Genomic DNA, 17,803 nt, shown 5'->3' on the forward strand with positions numbered 1-17,803 from the left:
TTTGCTTCATTATAACGATTATTTCATTATATTGTCACGGGGTCGTGAAGTGGCGAAAGACAGGAGACTTCGTGTTGGGATTTAACTGTTTATTTGGACAAACCTGTGCCCAGTAAACGGAAAGTCTGATTACAGCAGCAGTCTTGCACAGATAGCAGTCTCGGACTGATAGCGTCGAACGGAGCGTCGGCCTTCGTTCAACAACTGACAAGCGGCGAAGCGCGTCAGCATTTACACTCTTGCCGTCGAATGTTCTAGCGTTATCGCTGGCGGTGGCGTAGATTCCAGAACAATCTGTACCGTTCGCACAGTGGGCGTGATCTTATCGAAATTATCTACTACAGTCCGGAACCTTCTCGAAAACTGCAGGCCCGGTTTGCGCTGAGAATCGTGTGGTGTTTTGGGACGATAACGAAAACTTGGGAAATGGAACGTGGCATTGCCCCCCTCTGAAAAAAAAGGCATCGTCCTGATGCTTTAACTAAAGATGCAGGTACAATAATAATGCAAGAAAGTACAATGAATAAATTACGATGAAACAATAATACAAAAAAAACACTGTTTCCGTTTGTTAACGCGCATGAAATGGCTTGAGGCGCGCGACATGCACGACTTCAGGTCGCGATCGGCGTCGTTGAGAGTTCGTGATGCCGTCGGGGACAACCTCGTAATCAAGTGGGCCGAGACGTCGAACCACCCTGTACGGTCCGAAGTAGCGTCGCAGAAGCTTTTCACTTAGTCCACGTCGGCGTATCGGCATCCACACCCAAACACGTTCACCGGGCTGGTATTCCACGAAGCGTCGTCGAAGATTGTAACGGTGGCTGTCTGTCGTCTGTTGATTCTTGATACGGAGACGCGCAAGTTGTCGGGCTTCTTCGGCACGTTGAAGGTACTTGCTCACATCGAGGCTTTCTTCGTCGGTGACGTTGGGTAACATGGCATCGAGCGTCGTTGCCGGGCTCCTTCCGTAGACCAATTTGTATGGAGATATCTGCGTCGTCTCCTGCACTGCCGTGTTGTATGCGAAGGTTACATACCGAAGAATGGCGTCCCACGTCTTGTGTTCGACATCGACGTACATTGACAGCATGTCGGCGATCGTCTTGTTAAGCCGCTCGGTGAGGCCGTTGGTCTGTGGGTGGTACGCTGTCGTCCGGTGGTGGTTTGTTTGGCTGTATGCCAAGATCGCTTGAGTTAAGTCGGCAGTGAATCCCGTTCCTCTGTCGGTGATAAGGACCTCTGGGGCGCCGTGACGTAGGACGATATTTTCGATGAAGAACTTAGCTACATCGGATGCACTGCCTTTTGGCAGGGCTTTTGTCTCGGCGTAGCGGGTGAGGTAGCCGGTAGCTACCACGATCCACTTGTTTCCGAAAGCAGATGTCGGGAACGGCCCTAGTAGGTCCATACCAATCTGCCGGAAAGGTCGGCAAGGTGGATCAATTGGCTGCAGAAGTCCCGCTGGCCTTGTCGGCGGTGTCTTGAGTCGCTGACAGTCCCGGCATGTCCTCACATAACGAGTGACGTCGGTGGTAAGACGTGGCCAGTAGTACCTTTCGTGTATCCTCGCGAGCGTGCGAGAAACACCGAGGTGCCCTGCCGTCGGATCGTCGTGCAGGGCCTGCAGGAGTTCTGGTTGCAGAGCTGAAGGCACCACAAGGAGGTACTTAGCTTGAAGCGGCGAAAAGTTTTTCTTTTGTAGAAGACCGTTTCGTAGGAAGAACGACGCAAGTGCGCGCTTGAATACCTTCGGGACTTCGGTAGTCCTGCCTTCGAGGTATTCTATTAGGGCCTTAAGTTCCGGGTCGGCCCGCTCTCGTTCAGCGAAGTCGTCTGTAGTTATCGTTCCCAAGAAGTAGTCGTCATCCGGGTCGTCTGGTAGCGGTTGGTCGACAGGCGCACGAGAGAGACAGTCGGCGTCGGAGTGTTTTTTGCCGGACTTGTAAATGACAGTAATGTCATATTCTTGAAGTCTCAGGCTCCATCGTGCGAGGCGACCTGAAGGGTCCTTCAAGGTGGCTAGCCAACACAAGGCGTGGTGGTCGCTCACAACTTTGAAGGGCCTACCGTAGAGGTAGGGGCGAAATTTCGACGTAGCCCAGATGATGGCGAGGCACTCCTTTTCTGTTGTGGAATAATTTGCTTCTGCTTTGGATAGCGATCGGCTGGCGTAACTAATAACCCTTTCAAGTCTGTCAGCCCTCTGCACAAGAACGGCGCCAAGACCTACACTGCTTGCGTCAGTATGTATTTCTGTCTCGGCGAATTCGTCGAAATTGGCAAGTAACGGAGGCGTCTGGAGGCGATGTTTAAGCTCCTGGAAAGCGTGTTCCTGCGGCGTTTCCCACTTGAATTCCACGTCGGCCTTGGTAAGGTTAGTGAGAGGATCGGCGATGCGGGCGAAGTTTTTCACGAACCGCCTATAATAGGCGCACGGCTTTCTTGTCAGTGGGCGGCGGGAAGTCGGCGATGGCGGCTGTTTTCCGTGGATCGGGACGGACTCCAGACTTGCTGATAACGTGCCCCAGAAACAAGAGCTCCTCTTACGCAAATCTGCACTTTTCTGGCTTCAGTGTGAGTCCGGACGTCTAGATGGCTTGAAGTACAGCTTCAAGGCGCCGAAGATGCTCGTCGAAACTCGAGGAAAACACGACGACGTCGTCCAAGTACACAAGGCAAGTCTGCCACTTCAATCCTGCCAGTACTGTATCCATAACGCGTTGAAAAGTTGCAGGCGCTGAGCAAAGGCCGAAGGGCATCACCTTAAACTCGAAGAGGCCATCCGGTGTTATAAACGCCGTCTTCTCTCAGTCTCTTTCGTCGACTTCGATTTGCCAATAGCCAGTCTTGAGGTCCATTGACGAAAAGTACTTGGCGTTATGGAGCCGATCAAGTGCGTCCTCTATTCGTGGGAGAGGATACACGTCCTTTCTTGTGATTTTGTTCAGGCGGCGATAATCGACGCAGAAACGTAGGGTCCCATCCTTTTTCTTCACTAACACCACGGGGGATGCCCATGGACTCTTGGACGGCTGGATAATGTCATCCTGCAGCATTTCATCAACTTGTCTCTTCATGGCCTCACGTTCTCGCGTCGAAACCCTGTACGGACTCTGGCGGAGTGGTCTGGCATTTTCTTCGGTTATGATGCGATGTTTCGTGATTGGGGTCTGCCGAATTTTCGATGACGACGAAAAGCAATCTTCGTATTGCAGGAGCAGGGCCTTGAGCTGTTCTTGCTTATCGTTCGGAAGTCTGGGATTGACGTCGAAAGCAATGGGAGGGGCTTGGTTCCTCTGAGCAGGTTCCGCAGAATCGGCGAGGGCGAAAGCACTGGTGGCTTCGACAATTTTTTCGATGTATGCGACCGTTGTTCCTTTGTTCACATGTTTGTACTCATTGCTGAAATTTGTGAGCATAACCGTTGCTTTGCCTCCCCGCAGCTCTGCAATTCCTCTTGCGACGCAAATATTTCGGGTGACCAACAGATGCTGACTGCCTTCAACGACGCCTTCCAAGTCAGGTGATTTAGGAGCGCCGACTGAAATAATGACGCTTGAGCGAGGCGGAATGGTGACTTGTTCTTCCAGCACATTCAAGGCATGGTGTCCTGACCGCGTGCGCGGCGGTAGTGCTTCTTCTGTGGATAACGTTATCGACTTTGTTTTTAGGTTGATGACAGCACCATGGAGGCATAAGAAGTCCATGCCAAGGATGACATCTCTCGAGCAACGCTGTAGGACTACGAAGTCTGTAGGATAAATACAGCCGTTAATGGTGACTCGCTGTACAGATTCCTGCAGGCATTTATGAGATGACCTCCAGCTGTGCAGATTTCAGGGCCTTTCCAAGCTGTCCTAACTTTCTTTAACTTCGCGGCGAACGACCCACTGATGACAGAATAGTCAGCTCCAGTATCGACGAGAGCGGTCACACTGTGGCCGTCGATAAGAACGTCGAGGTCGCTAGTTCGCCGTCTCGCATTACAGTTAGGGCGTGGCGTCGGGTCATGGCTGCGTCGGCTTGTCCTGCTGCTTCCATGTTGCGTCGTCAGGCCACCTTCGGTAAGTGAGCTTTCACCGTCAGGGCTTTGCCTGGTTGGCGTTGTGTTCGGAAAGCTCCGTCGCGTCGTCGTCGTCGTCGGAGGATCTTCGGTAGTTCGTCGCACAGCAACCGCACCTCCACCGGTTGCTGCCCTTAGTTTCCCGGATACGGGCTAGGAGACCGGCCCCGCGTTGGGCCGGAGTACTGCCGGGGGTGCGGTGATATTCGGCGGCTGGGCGACGACGAACGGGAAGGACTTCGTGGTGTCCATTGAGTTCCTGTCAGGTAGTCGGCGATGTCACGTGGCCGTTCCCCTGGCTGCGGACGTGGTGTATCGACGGCGAAGCCACGCAGTCCCATCTGTCGGTACTGGCAACGGCGGTAAGTGTGCCCGGCCTCGCCGCAGTGGTAGCACAGTGGGCGGTGGTCAGGGGTGCGCCAAACGTCGGTTTTCCTCGGCGCACTGCGCTGGCCCGCTGGCGAACAGTAGGTCGTCGGTGGGGGTGGTGGCGGCGGTGGTGTCTGGCGACGGAAGTGCGACGGGGCGGCGTTTCGGCGTGGACGGGGAGGAGCGTTGTGGCGTACTGCAGCGGCGTAGCTTATAGTTTCTGGCTCGGGCAGCGGTGTTTGGGGAATTCGAAGCGATTGCCGAACTTCTTCTCGCACAATGTCGGCAATCGAATCCACTTGAGGTTGCGCCGAAGGCAACAGTTTGCGCAGCTCTTCCCGCACGATCGCTCGGATCATTTCACGCAGGTTGTCGGAGTCACTGGCTTTAACAGCAGCGCATTCTGGAGTCAGGCGACGATTATACTGTCTGGTGCGCATGTCCAGCGTTTTTTCGATGGTGGTCGCCTCCGATACAAATTCTTAGACGGTGTTCGGTGGATTCCTCATTAGTCCCGCGAAGAGCTCCTGTTTGACCCCTCGCATGAGGAAACGAACTTTCTTCTCCTCAGGCATGTCTGGGTCAGCGTGACGAAATAGGCGGGTCATCTCCTCTGTAAAAATTCCAACCTTTTCATTTAGTAGCTGAACTCGGGTCTCTAGTAGAGCAGCGGCCCTCTCTTTGCGAGTGACGCTCGCGAACGTTTGCAGAAATGCGCCGCAGAAGACATCCCACGTTCGGAGCGTGGACTCCCGATTCTCTAGCCAGGTCCTTGCGGTGTCTTCCAGGTAGAAGTACACATGACAGAGCTTTTCTTCGTTGTCCCAGTGGTTGAGGGCGGCCACACGGTCGTATGTTTCTAGCCAGGTTTCCGGGTCTTCAAACGATGACCCATGAAACGTTGGTGGTTCCCTGGGTTGATGAGTGACGATCGCGGGCTGGGACGCTCCGGTTGTCATAGTCGCTGCAGTAGAGGTTATGGCCTTGGCTTTCTGCGCCTTGTCTTGTAGAAGCCCGTACTCCGGTGGGAGACCTTGCTGTCGGCGGCTTGTTCGCTGCTCTTGGTTGGCGTCGGTGTCTTCTCCGCGACGTGGGCTGGGTTCACGGCTTGACGGGGGCGTCCGGTACATGAACGAAGCAGCACCTCCACCAGATGTCACGGGGTCGTGACGTGGCCGAAGACAGGAGACTTCGTGTTGGGATTTAACTGTTTATTTGGGCGAACCTGTGCCCAGCAAACGGTAAGTCCGATTACAGCAGCAGTCTTGCACAGATAGCAGTCTCGGACTGATAGCGTCGAACGGAGCGTCTGCTTTCGTTCAACAACTGACAAGCAGCGAAGCGCGTCAGCATTTATACTCTTGCCGTCGAATGTTCTAGCGTTATCGCTGGCGGTGGCGTAGGTTCCAGAACAATCTGTACCGTTCGCACAGTGGGCGTGATCTTATCGAAATGATCTACTACAGTCCGGAACCTTCTCGAAAACTGCAGGCGCGGTTTGCGCTGAGAATCGTGTGGTGTTTTGGGACGATAACTAAAACTTGGGAAATGGAACGTGGCAATATTCCATTACGTTATAACCAGGTTTGAATGTAGTGACATACAAAATATAAAAATCTAAAGTAAATACCATATTAATCTGCAAGTAAGGCGCACACCTAGCTCGGCCGTGATAAATCAGACTTTTTTTATTCCTGTGCATAATAGGCGTACTCCTAATTTGGCCGTGATCAGCGCTTCTGTACCGTGTTTGCACGGTTGCCATTCGACGCTCTTACGTTAACTGAAGCATGAAAAATAAAACAAAAAAATTACCGCGGCAGCGCTGCACTAGCTCCGCGGGCTCGCCGAGCAAGGAAGAAGGGCCTGGGTGTCTAAGTTACCTTTGCACTAATGAGTGGGCGTAGCTCCAGCCGCCAGCTGGCTGCGCACGAGCGCATCCTCGCAAGTGTGCAGTCGAAAAAAACAACAAAAAACTATCGTTATTGCGCTTGATACCCCGTCTACGAATTTAAAAGCTTTTCGGCTTTCTCCTACGCTCCCACCACGCAGACTAGCACAAGCACGACGGACTTTTGTCACCGTCAATTTCCTGGCTGCGAACCTAAACACTGTATCGCACCCTGCTCGATAAGTGCTTCCCAATTATTGAATCAATGCCCAATCTTACGTAGCCTTGTACAAACTTCCCTCAACAGCATGCCGTACTGTAGGTTAGGCCTAATCACTGCTCGTGCTTTTCAGTATGAAATCAACCAACTCTTTTCGATGGCTCTACTTGAAGGGAAAAGGGCTTGGGCAGCGCCTGTATAGCTGGAGTGGTGGTCTGCAATTCGGTTGAGATTGGTACCATTCAGAGCACAAATATTCAATGTGGCCTGAAACTTAATCGGCAAATCGCTTTCTTTTCACAGTTTTCTTTTTTTTTTGTTCATTTCGTTGGCAACGCGGGTTCGTCCAATGTTATCTTTTGGGAAATTTGAATGCATAGCCACCCCTCAGTTCTTGGACATGCCATACTGCATGCTCAACAGGTTTTGCACTAGTGTAACCTATAACAGGTTATTTCGGCTGTAGCGCGAATATTCACGACTTCGGCGATGCATCGTATTTAATCGCGTAATCGTCGCACTTGCATAATTCTCGCACCCCCCCACATCACCCATGAAAATATACGATTTTTTTTCCTGGAGTAATTATCGGACCCCCGAAAACTGCCGCAATAATGTCGTCTGCTTGTTCCAGTCATTAATGATGATGGCGCGCACCATCTGGCGCCATCTCTTAAGCATCAAGCGTACTATTGATAGGATATTCAATTCAATCCAAGCCAAGCCGAAGTGGCCAGTGCGCGTTGCGGCGTGTTTTGTATGTTGTGTCAGTAATCTTGGCACGTTATGGGGCGATACTGAAGCCACACGGCTGCTTCAAGTTGCAAGTGATAGATCATGCACTAAACAACGACAACAGGGCCGCCGGTAGGCCCTTCAGAGCCTATGAGTTTTGTGTTCGCTACTGGTGACGGCAGCTGAAATCCACCAAGACTCGTTGGGCCTGTCATGTGCCTAAAACAAGGATTGATGGTAAACTTTATTTCTTCAGAAGGAAACTGCGGACAGTTCTGTTAAATAGCCATCAGCCCAACAGTGACGTCCTAAGCTTACCTTTTGAGGGCTCCCGTTGAGCGCCGGCCGCTACCGCTACGCCCGCAACGCCCACAAGCTTCGCGTATGGTATTCTAATTCTCGACTATTTGCTTCCACTTTTTGTGTCTCAAATAAATCTTGCCTTGTGTTGAACCTCTGCTTTTATTGTTGAGGTAAGTTCTAATTAGTACTTCTTAAAGCTTGCTGTAAGTTGCTGGTGTGAGAATCTCGATTCGCGGCCACTTCGTTTTCTTTTTCGCTCTCTGCGTTTTCGTGGAAAGTTTTTCCCGCGTAATTATCGCACCCCCCAACTTTGCATCAATTTTCTGGCAAAAAAAAATGCGAGGATTATGCGAGTAAATACGGTATACGTCATCAGTGGTCTATGCTGTAGTTGGAAATGAAATGTTGAATCAATGAATGAGTTGGAAAAAAAAAAGTTCACCTATTATACAACTAAATATGGTAAATCACATGTCACCATCGAAAGGTACATGTAAAAAACACAATTCTTTATGTGATAGAGCAACGGAAGGCACAATGATACAATGCATATCATCCTTGGCCATCTCTGTTGCTTCTACTATTTCTCACATTTTTTGGTCGGCATGGGCGAAAAGCACATGCCGATTCAGTTGTAAATTAGCGCTTATGTGTATCGCATTCTCTTGTCTGTCATCTCTGAAGTTTGCACTAAAGCAGTTTCAATAGAACACCAACTAGCCCAGACATGCACTTTGGTAAGATTTCAACAGTAGCATTTTACCAGTAGAAAGGTTAGCAGGAAAAATCTCACGATATGCTATAAAGCATAGCAAGAGCTAATAATATGCCGAATGCACAAATGGTACCCTTATGTATCACGCTGTTACGTCTCCAGCATTTTGTACTCGCAAAACATTAAAAAACTCATTTTATACTAAATGGTATCTGCAGGACTACAGTTGAATTTCGATAGAACGAATCTGGATGAATTACTAAAATCATTTGTTATTTTGAAAAGTCGCTGTAATGAAAATAAAAAGTTTGCACAAAAATCGTTAACACAAACACGCAAGTCGCTTACCCTAGCTGTGTATACATTCGCGACCATGTTATGCTGCTCAAATAAACGCGTAAAAAACAAACACGGAATAATATGAAATCTGTGCACATTTATTTAAGAAAAAGCGTGATCTATCCTGATGTAGTAACTTCACTGCTGAAAGACGAACTCTAAAGTACATGCATCCTCCTTATGCGCTACAAAGCATTAGCATTAAATACCGATTCTTCACGTCGGTTCGCGCGCGCTGTTTCAGCGTCGTCCTCGCTCTCGTCGCCGTTTCCTTATCACGACAAATGATATGGATCTTACAGATTCTAAGCTAAGCTCACGTGCATGCTTCATCGTCGCACTGTGTGTAGTGTTCAAGCAATGCACAGGTGATCATCAGCGACTTTATCCCATAGGTCACTCGGGTCGCATTTTCCACTGTCGTAGCATTCCTTTTGAGCTGTTTCCGGAGCTCTTGAACATTACAACGCGAACCATAACACTAGAAAACAGGCATGAAACATGCACACAGGTCAACCTGTCCAACGAAAACAAAGGCAATAGAGCGAAGCATGACGCGAAAAACAAGTACAGGGGGATGATGATGGCAATATGGCTATTAGGCATTTGAACAAGGCGGGCAGATAGCAACACGCCGGCGTTCTGATGATGATGATAGTGACACGGATGGAGCCGGGCATTAATTCTACAGCCGCGAGTAACTTTTTGAAATCGCTATATTTCCAAGTGTTGGGAAACAGAAGGGGGATTAAATTTGATACGTTAATTTTGAAACATTCCGTATTCTGAAATTCGTAGTAGTGAAATATTTTTACATTAAACTAATGGACATTTAGAGGCAGTTTTCTGAAAAATTTGTTAATCTTAAAAAATCGTTTTACAGTATGGACCGTTTATAACGTAAGTCGCAGGAGTCACGAATATCCGCATTATAGGCAATACAGCCCTATAACCAACACAGCCTTTTTCAAGGGTCTTACTTGCGCAAAACGTGTTGAACATGCAGCTTTGGGAGTCCGAAAATCGAAACGTACGATGCACGCTTGCTAACATTTAAATTTCTGAATGTTAAAGGAATTTAATGTCCAAAGACATGCGTTGCCAATGAAATAAATGCGAAAGGATGGGGCGAGGGGAGTCTAACACATGAAAGCACCATCGCGGAAATTTCCCGACTACTAGACCATCTTGATTATGCGCATTACATAGAAAATATGTTGAATCACGTCTAGAATTTGACGAGTTGAAAGACGCCCAAGTTCGATTTCATGGGCACACACTTGATTTAAGACATCGCAATCGAATCACGAACAAATATTTGAGCGTTACAGGTGCGGCCCTCATTTTCATTAACGATATGTATCCCTTCTTATCAAGTGCGCCACGGCAAAAAGTTTCGTTGATTCGGCACCAAACTGCAACTTAGATTCATGATCGAAGCGCAACAATCACTGATTAAGCCTAGCTTGCTGTTTGGTATACTGTTGTGGAAATCTTGTCCGAAGAATGAAGATTCGGTGTCAAAAAGATCGCACTATCAGTGAACTAAGAACAGCGTGCACGAAGCAAAGTTTGTGTTCATGGCTGGCAGATCAGCAACGAAGACAACTCGCCAAGCTTACGTACGACAGCGCACTTGCAGCAAAAGTGTAAGCTCGTGTCATAAAAGCATAAAAGGTTTTCAATTTATGGACAAGGAAGCAAACCCTATATTTGTTGCAAGATTGATAACGACGACGTCTATCTCGACAGGAAACTGGTGAGTGCATGCAGTTGATAAGGATGGGATCGCAAGTGAGACATTGAGCGGCACGTGGCCGAAGCCACGCTAGCTACTTAGTACGCTGTAGCCGTGTCGGCGCCGGTGCAAAGGCTTATTGGTCACCGAGGCAGCCGTCCTCCTCCCTTACTCGTCGGGCCCGTGCAGTGTCCCACGGTCTTTTTTTTTTTCAATTTCTTTTTCTTCCCTCCGCCCTTCGTTCGTTCACTCTGTGTCCCCTCCTCCTCCGTAATGATGACCTTGTCATTCATGCCCCAGCGGTGCACCCAGCGCGCCTCCCTTCAGAAACGCACTCACTACCGCATTTGTCACAAACAATTTACGGCAACTGCATCATAACCGGCCTTTTATCATGCGAGACTGCACAATAGGCGGTATGCGTATACATGGGTTTCTATGGGAGGTAAACGGGAGTAGAAAAAGCCCACATTGTAAGCAGTTCTGCACTATAAGCGGTTACGTTATATGTGGTCTACACTGTACTGAGCTGTGCTATAACAAGATTTGGCTGTATAGCCATTTTCTAAGTTTAGGATGCACGTTAATTTTCACATCGGCCATGCATGCTTCTCGGTACTTTTTTTTCCAGATCTGTAAAAAACTTTCTGCAAAGTGCCAGCTATGGCAAAGAGACTAGCTTTCGAAGTAATAGAGGGAGTCTCTGCAGCACTCACTCAAGAGCCATGCGACGCACTGTCTGGCATAGCCGCTGCCGCGTTTCCTCTTTCCAGACAAGTTCAGGGTTTTCTTGTTGGGCTGAAAGGCAAATCAAAAGGTTAAAGAAAGAGAAGGTACCTCAATGACGACAGGTTGCACTACTGTGAATGTAGTTGATAATCATAATTTTGTGGGGTCTTGCATCCCAAAACCACTATATAATTATGAGAAAGGCCTTAGTGGAAGGCTCCTGAAATTTCAACCACCTGGGGTTCATTAATGCGCATCTAAATCTAAGTAAACGAGCATCTACTATTTTGCCTACACCGATAGCCACCATGGCCAGAATTAAACCCCACAACCTTCATGCTAGCAGCCAAGGACCACAAGAACTGCCGTAGGTGTGAAAGTGATTGCATCCCCAAAAGTGGCCGACCAATGAATAATACTGCTGCAGTGTTTGCCCACGGTCTGCCGTAGCTGACCAGCAGAGAATAAGAAAGAGACTACTCACCTTGAAACACGTGCAGAGCCTCCTTGGGGCCCTGGCGCATGGCATCCAGGAAAACGGTCGGCAGGAAGCGGCCAGCCGTGCTGCGCACCAGGGGGCCGTGGAGCTTGTCGGCTGCCATCTTGGCCAACAACTCCCCCGCTCGCTCACGCAGCGTCTCATCCGTGCCATTGCACCACTGGTCCAGCAGGTATACTACCGCACCTGTCACACGCATAACAAGTGGCCGGTTCCTTGCATGCTAAATATGTACTTGATTCTGGTGTTCTACGAGCTACAGCCAAGAAATGACTGAGCCATGCTAAACGGGGGGGGGGGGGGGGGGGACTTTAGATTACTTGTGACCATTTGAATTTCTTATTAGAGCATCTAAATCCAGTTATACAGGTGTTCTTGAATTTTATACATTAATACATGGCTAAGGCATGGCTAGAATCCAATGCCTTAGCCATTAAACCACCAATGTGGGTATGCTGCAGCCTTGCACAAACATTGCTAGAGGTCGGTCCAGAAGTGATGTATTATTTGTGGGTTAATGAAGTATTAAAATACGTATGTCACAAAAACATTTATATGATTTTTCTCAGCCTGCTCATGCACTTAATACAAGAGCTAGCAATTTTTCGAAACATCAGTAACTAATACCGTATTTTTACCTCTGTGGCTAGACACGAAGTGTTTCCTGAACTAAAAGTTCAAAACATGCTGCTGTGCAGAGCAACCCAACCGCCACTTCTATTCTCTGTTTCTAGGTGATTCCACGTAAGATCGAACGAAGCATGGCTGGTCAACCTCTTAAATTTCAAATTCATGTATTGTTGCCTGATGAGTGGAAAGAAGAGATCTGCAATAGACCTCTCCCTGTTTGTAAACAGTGTGACGTCACTGCGGGCACTCCGCCCCCTACACCCTCTCTCGGAGCAGGTGCTGGTTGGCAAGAAAGTTCCTCTGGCGGCATCTTTATGCATAGCAGAGCTGCGTGTCTGCATTCTTTCGACAGAAATTTCTACATTGCTATGTTCTAAAGTCACAGTTTTTGAAAGAAGGGGGTCGCCGAAGGGTCACTGCTCATAGTGTGAGAATTTGCTCGTCGTAGTTGGATGGATGGAGAAACTTTGTTTAGAGTACTGAGAGACACGACTAGCACGCAGTGGGCTTCATCCACGTAGATGGCAGCCATAAAGAAAATCTGATCTTTTTCGAAAGCGAACATTTTGAATGTACACGATTACTGGCACTTTGAGAAATATTTGCATGGCATGGATGTAAACTTACTCAATTTTCATCATGGCATGTGCAATGCAGTTTTTAACGAGGTACAGCATTGGCGGCAGGATGGTTTTGAGCTGCTGTGCGCGACATCACGGATAAGATTCTTACTCACTGCCCAAAAGTCTCATAGGAGATTAGTCAAAAAAAAAAAAAAAAAAACCACTTTTGGCTGTGGGATAGGCTGAAGTTAACATATCCTCATGAAAATCAAAGTGAAGTTCTGCCGCGGCGTTTCTCAATAACACAGTGAAAATTCATGTGATGTAAAACCAGACATCTTAATAATATATAATATTATCTGGCACAGTTACCTTGCTGCATTTGACACCTATAATGAGTTTTTGTACATATTGCTTCTTTAAGCCTGATACACAAACTACTAACGCGCATTGTCACTTCATAAGGATCGAGCCGTAAATGTACAAAGTAGACAAAAACCAAAATCTCCGCTGTTTCCATTGACACCTATCAGGTATCCGATATTACGAGTTAAAGCCGTGGTGGAGCATATATGCAGATTCGGCAACGCTACTCATGCGTATTCGTATATATCACCAGGAGATCATGCACTTTTATTTTTCTGCACGCCGCGCATACACTGAGATGTACCTACGCACAGATGATCGCGTCGAATGTATTTTTACCTTGACTACGATGTCAGATCATAAAGATCCATCAACAATCGGTTACTGAAACCGGCCCACAACAAATACCAGTGTTTTCGCAAACAGGACGCATCGCATTATTCACACTGCACACACCACCCACAATATTCCCAGTTTCACCGTCCGTAAAGATGAACCAATATTGTCGATGCCTTTCAATGCACACTACACGCCACAGTCAACACTGCACATTTTCGAAGAAGATGCCGCTGTTCCTCGTACAGGCCGCCACGTGTGTTCACTTCTCGTAGATAAACAGCCAGCCAGCGTGGCGAACAATTCATCACACACTCTATCACACACCTAGATGTTCTCTGACACATACCACAGCTAATGTTGCCACTGTGAGATGAAGATTAAGCTTTCAAAAAGAAAAAAAAATATTGCTCCAAGTGACTGCACCCCACTCAGCCACTGGCGGGAGTGTTTTGTCAACCACCACCTTGTACGTGCACCGGTAACGTCACGCTGTGACGTACCCTGGTAAAGGTCTATTGGTTTTGCTGTAAAAAAATTTTTTGAAGCACAGTAAATCAATAATGAAGAAAAAATGGAGTACCACACTTACCTGCTCTGCTGTTTTTTTTTTTTTTCGAATTTGGCAATGAATTACACAAAATATATTAAAGCTTTGTACCTCGAATTTTTTTAGCTAAATTAGACGTACTTGCGCTTACGTTTAAACATATTTAGAATCTCTGCTCAATGTAAATCTTTCTATAAAAACTAGTGCATTTACCGCAACGATCTCATCCCTCACTTCACAGCGGTGCATCCAGCGCGCCTCCTTTCAGACGAGCACTCGCTACCACATTTGTCACCATGATTTTCCGGCAACTGCCTTATAACAGGTCTTTCGGCTTGGAGGACTATACAATAAGTGGTATGTGTGTACACGGGGTTCTATGGGAGAATAAATGGGAGTCTCAAAAGGCTGCATTGTAACCTTTCTGTACTATAAGCAGTTCTATATATCTATAAGCGGTTCTATCTATCTGCACTATAAGTGGTCTACACTGTACCACTTTTTCTATGCCCCCAAAAAGGGATGTATTATAATGCCAGCAAAGACCCACGAGTGCCGCCAAAACTCACAAAAGCAGCATGGGGAAGCTTTGCTGCTAGTAAACCCTCAACACTCACCTTTCGCAATGGCCTCCTTGACAAGACGACTGTTGGAAACCAGCGGGAGAAGTGTGTCGAGCACAACGAGCCTCTCTGAAAGATCAAGCAAAGACCACACTGTTGAAAGACCTTTTTAGGGATAGAAATGAGGAGTCAAAGAAACCAGATGACACAGGAACTGCGCAGACAAGACGCTATGTTCAGTACCTTTACAAGATGCTGCAGGTTCATCTTTAGAGGAACACTAAGGAGAAAAAGGATTTTTCACAGATTTGAATTGACAATGTCTACTGGGTCCAACGTAGTTTCTAGTTGGTAAAAATGAAGTACATTGTGATGTGTGGGTGCCATAGACCCAACATATGAAGTTTCAGAAAATTTCATTGAACCAATGTCGTGAATATAGGCAAAATATATTTTGAAGTTCGAAACGTTACACACGAATATTTTGCCACCAAATTAAAAAATTAAACTTCAACCTTGATTTTCTTCGCTGATAATGATTTTATGATAGCGAAACTTAATGACATGAGAGTTCTAAGAGTAAAGTTTATTAATCTAAACCAAGTCATTGTTTCATTTTAGTGTCCGCTTGAACTTTTTCAATGCGATAGCACTATTTTCCTCAGGCTGAAAAAATCCCAGTGACAACAACCATTAACCCTTTGATGCCCAAAATTTTGTTTCGATGAACGACCCCAACAAAACTCTTGTATGCATAAAGAAATGATAAAATATGCCCATAAAATTTTCAGAAATAAATTATGATTATTTATTGGTGAGCAATCAGTTGTTGCCCCTGAGCAACATTGGACACTTATGGTACCACTTCACATGAAATGCCTTCCAGCAGTAGCAGCCTGGAATAAATTGTACATGCATGTTTCACCACCAAGATTGAGATTTAAATGTATAGATATGAAAACTTTGATTTACACTTGCACTGGGAGACTGGTCTTGAGCCTAGAAAACATATCAAAGCTAGAAAAGAGAAAATATCTTTTAGTTTGTATAATAAAACCAATTTTTTGTGGATTTATTATTGTGAAAATAACAAGGGCATCGTACTACGTCGACATTTTGTAAAAATAAAATTTCTTCCTTTTCTATGCCCGACAGATCAGCGCACTTGTTCAGGTAGTGACACAGACGAGGAAGAAGAGAATGAAACAAGCGTGAATTGGTTCTTGAAATGATAATTGTTTTTTTCTCTCACACTAAAAACATTGAATATAACAGCTCCACACGCTCTAAATTACAGTCAAACTCCGCTACAACAAACGCCACTTCAACGAAATTTCTGCTACAACGAAAAACTCCCGATTCCTCGTCAGCAGTCCATAGGAGTCAATGCATGAATATTGTCACCACAAAGGACACTATTTCTTCGATCATACTGCTTCAACAAATTTTAGAATGCGAATCCAGGCTGGGATACTTATTTCTCTACAGTTAACCTAATCTTTAACATTTTGATGCATTTTCAGAGCCTGAAAAAGCGTCAACGAAGTCTAAAACACTCGTCGGCACCACCAGAAACCGCCGCTATACTGCCGCTGTTCAGCAAGCATGGGCGCCGTCATTGCTCGATAGCGATGGCAATGAGACTGCTCCAACTGCCCTGCTTTCGCCACTCGCTTGCTTTTGAACCGCAGATGATCCGAAGCTGAAGCTCAGTCGCTCAGTTCATCGTTTCCTTCACGGAGATGCTGGGTGCGACCGCACAACGATGCCTTTTCCGATTCCGATGCTTATAATTATGTTCGCGCTTGGCCAGTGTGGTAACTAATCAGAGCGGCTGTTCGTCCGCATTATTAACAAAATCAGCTAGCCGCAAGTGATGGATGATAAGAATGGCATAGAATAACGCAAAAGCCATCGCTTCACGATACCCTGCCACCATCTCGGCGTTGTCGGATACTTTTGACGGCGGACAGCTGCTGGTGTTAATGTGTTAATGCAACTGTTTGGTTCGTTCAGAAGGCAGTTTTAGGCGTTGTTTCAGCGTGCTTTTCACCATGGCCTTGCTATGCATGGGTGAGAATCACATCATGATGCTGCTGGGAAATACTAGGAAGCAGCGGAGATTTTTTTTTATTTTGAGAATAAACGTTCCTTTGTTTTGCTAGCTCAGATCAGCTATATTTTTTCGATTTTACTACTACGAAAGTTTCGCTTCAAGGAAATTTTTTTCATGCCCCGTCAGTTTGATTGTAGCGGGGTTTGACCGTACCTCAATCAATTCTTCCCATATCTGCTGGGGGTCCCACACACTGTATTTACACGCATAATTTTCGCACTTTTTATTGGCGGAATACTGATTCAAAGTTGGGGGGGTACGAGAATTGCGTGGGGAAAACTTCCCACAAAAACGTACAGAGCGAAAAAGAAAACGAAGTGGCCGCAATTTGGGATTCTCACACCAGCAACTAACAACAAGCTTTGAGAAGTACAGATTAAAATTTACCTCAACAATAAAAGCACAGATTCAACACAAGGCAAAATTGCCAGAGAAGCTCTTCACACACACGCCAGAGAAGCTCTTCCTCGTCGTGTGTGTGCCGCTGGTCGAGGGGTCCCAAGCTCACGACAGCATACTTCAAAGGGTCCGCCGAACTGCTCGCTTAATTAGTGAAGTGACCTGCGATGACCGCCGCGGTCTCTTCCAAGGAAGTTGCTGTATTTCTTGTCCTCTCTCGAACGGCTTACGGCGTCGTGGTGACACGACGTCTCACCCTCCGGCTAGGAGGGACAATGCCTGGCAGTCATAGGCAGCCGGTCGGTCGGCTACTTGTTTGAGGATCCAAAGAGCGCCGCTCCCTCGTCAGCTCTGGCGCCAGTCACAACATCCGTCACCAGTAGCGAACACGAAATTCGTCGACTCCGAAGGGCCTACCGGCGGCCCTGTTGTCGTTGTTTAGTGCATGATCAATCACTTTCAACTTGAAAGCAGCCTGTCGCTTCAGTATCGCCCCATAACTTAACAAGATTACTGACACAACATACAAAACACGCCGCATCGCGCGCTTGCCCCTTTGGCTTGGCTTGGATTAGAGTGAATCTCCGTGCAATAATAGTACGCTTAATGCTTAAGAGATGGCGCCAGATGGCGCACATTACCATCATCAATGGCTGGAACGAGCAGATGACATTAT

At 47.1% G+C, this 17,803-nt stretch overlaps 1 protein-coding gene across 1 annotated transcript in view; it reads right to left on the reverse strand.

The window, feature by feature from the left end:
* Nucleotides 1-17,803, reverse strand: part of Rme-8 (receptor mediated endocytosis 8) — a 176,552-nt gene that overhangs the window by 22,831 nt on the left and 135,918 nt on the right. The window contains exons 38-40 of the mRNA XM_037425074.2: nucleotides 14,667-14,741; nucleotides 11,590-11,790; nucleotides 11,093-11,174 (exon numbers count right to left, since the gene is read on the reverse strand). Coding sequence (XP_037280971.2) covers nucleotides 11,093-11,174; nucleotides 11,590-11,790; nucleotides 14,667-14,741 — 358 coding nt within the window. The remainder of the gene's footprint in view (nucleotides 1-11,092; nucleotides 11,175-11,589; nucleotides 11,791-14,666; nucleotides 14,742-17,803) is intronic.

The sequence above is a fragment of the Rhipicephalus microplus genome, chromosome 5 (genome assembly GCF_043290135.1).
Source record: "Rhipicephalus microplus isolate Deutch F79 chromosome 5, USDA_Rmic, whole genome shotgun sequence".
Classification (NCBI taxonomy): domain Eukaryota; kingdom Metazoa; phylum Arthropoda; class Arachnida; order Ixodida; family Ixodidae; genus Rhipicephalus; species Rhipicephalus microplus.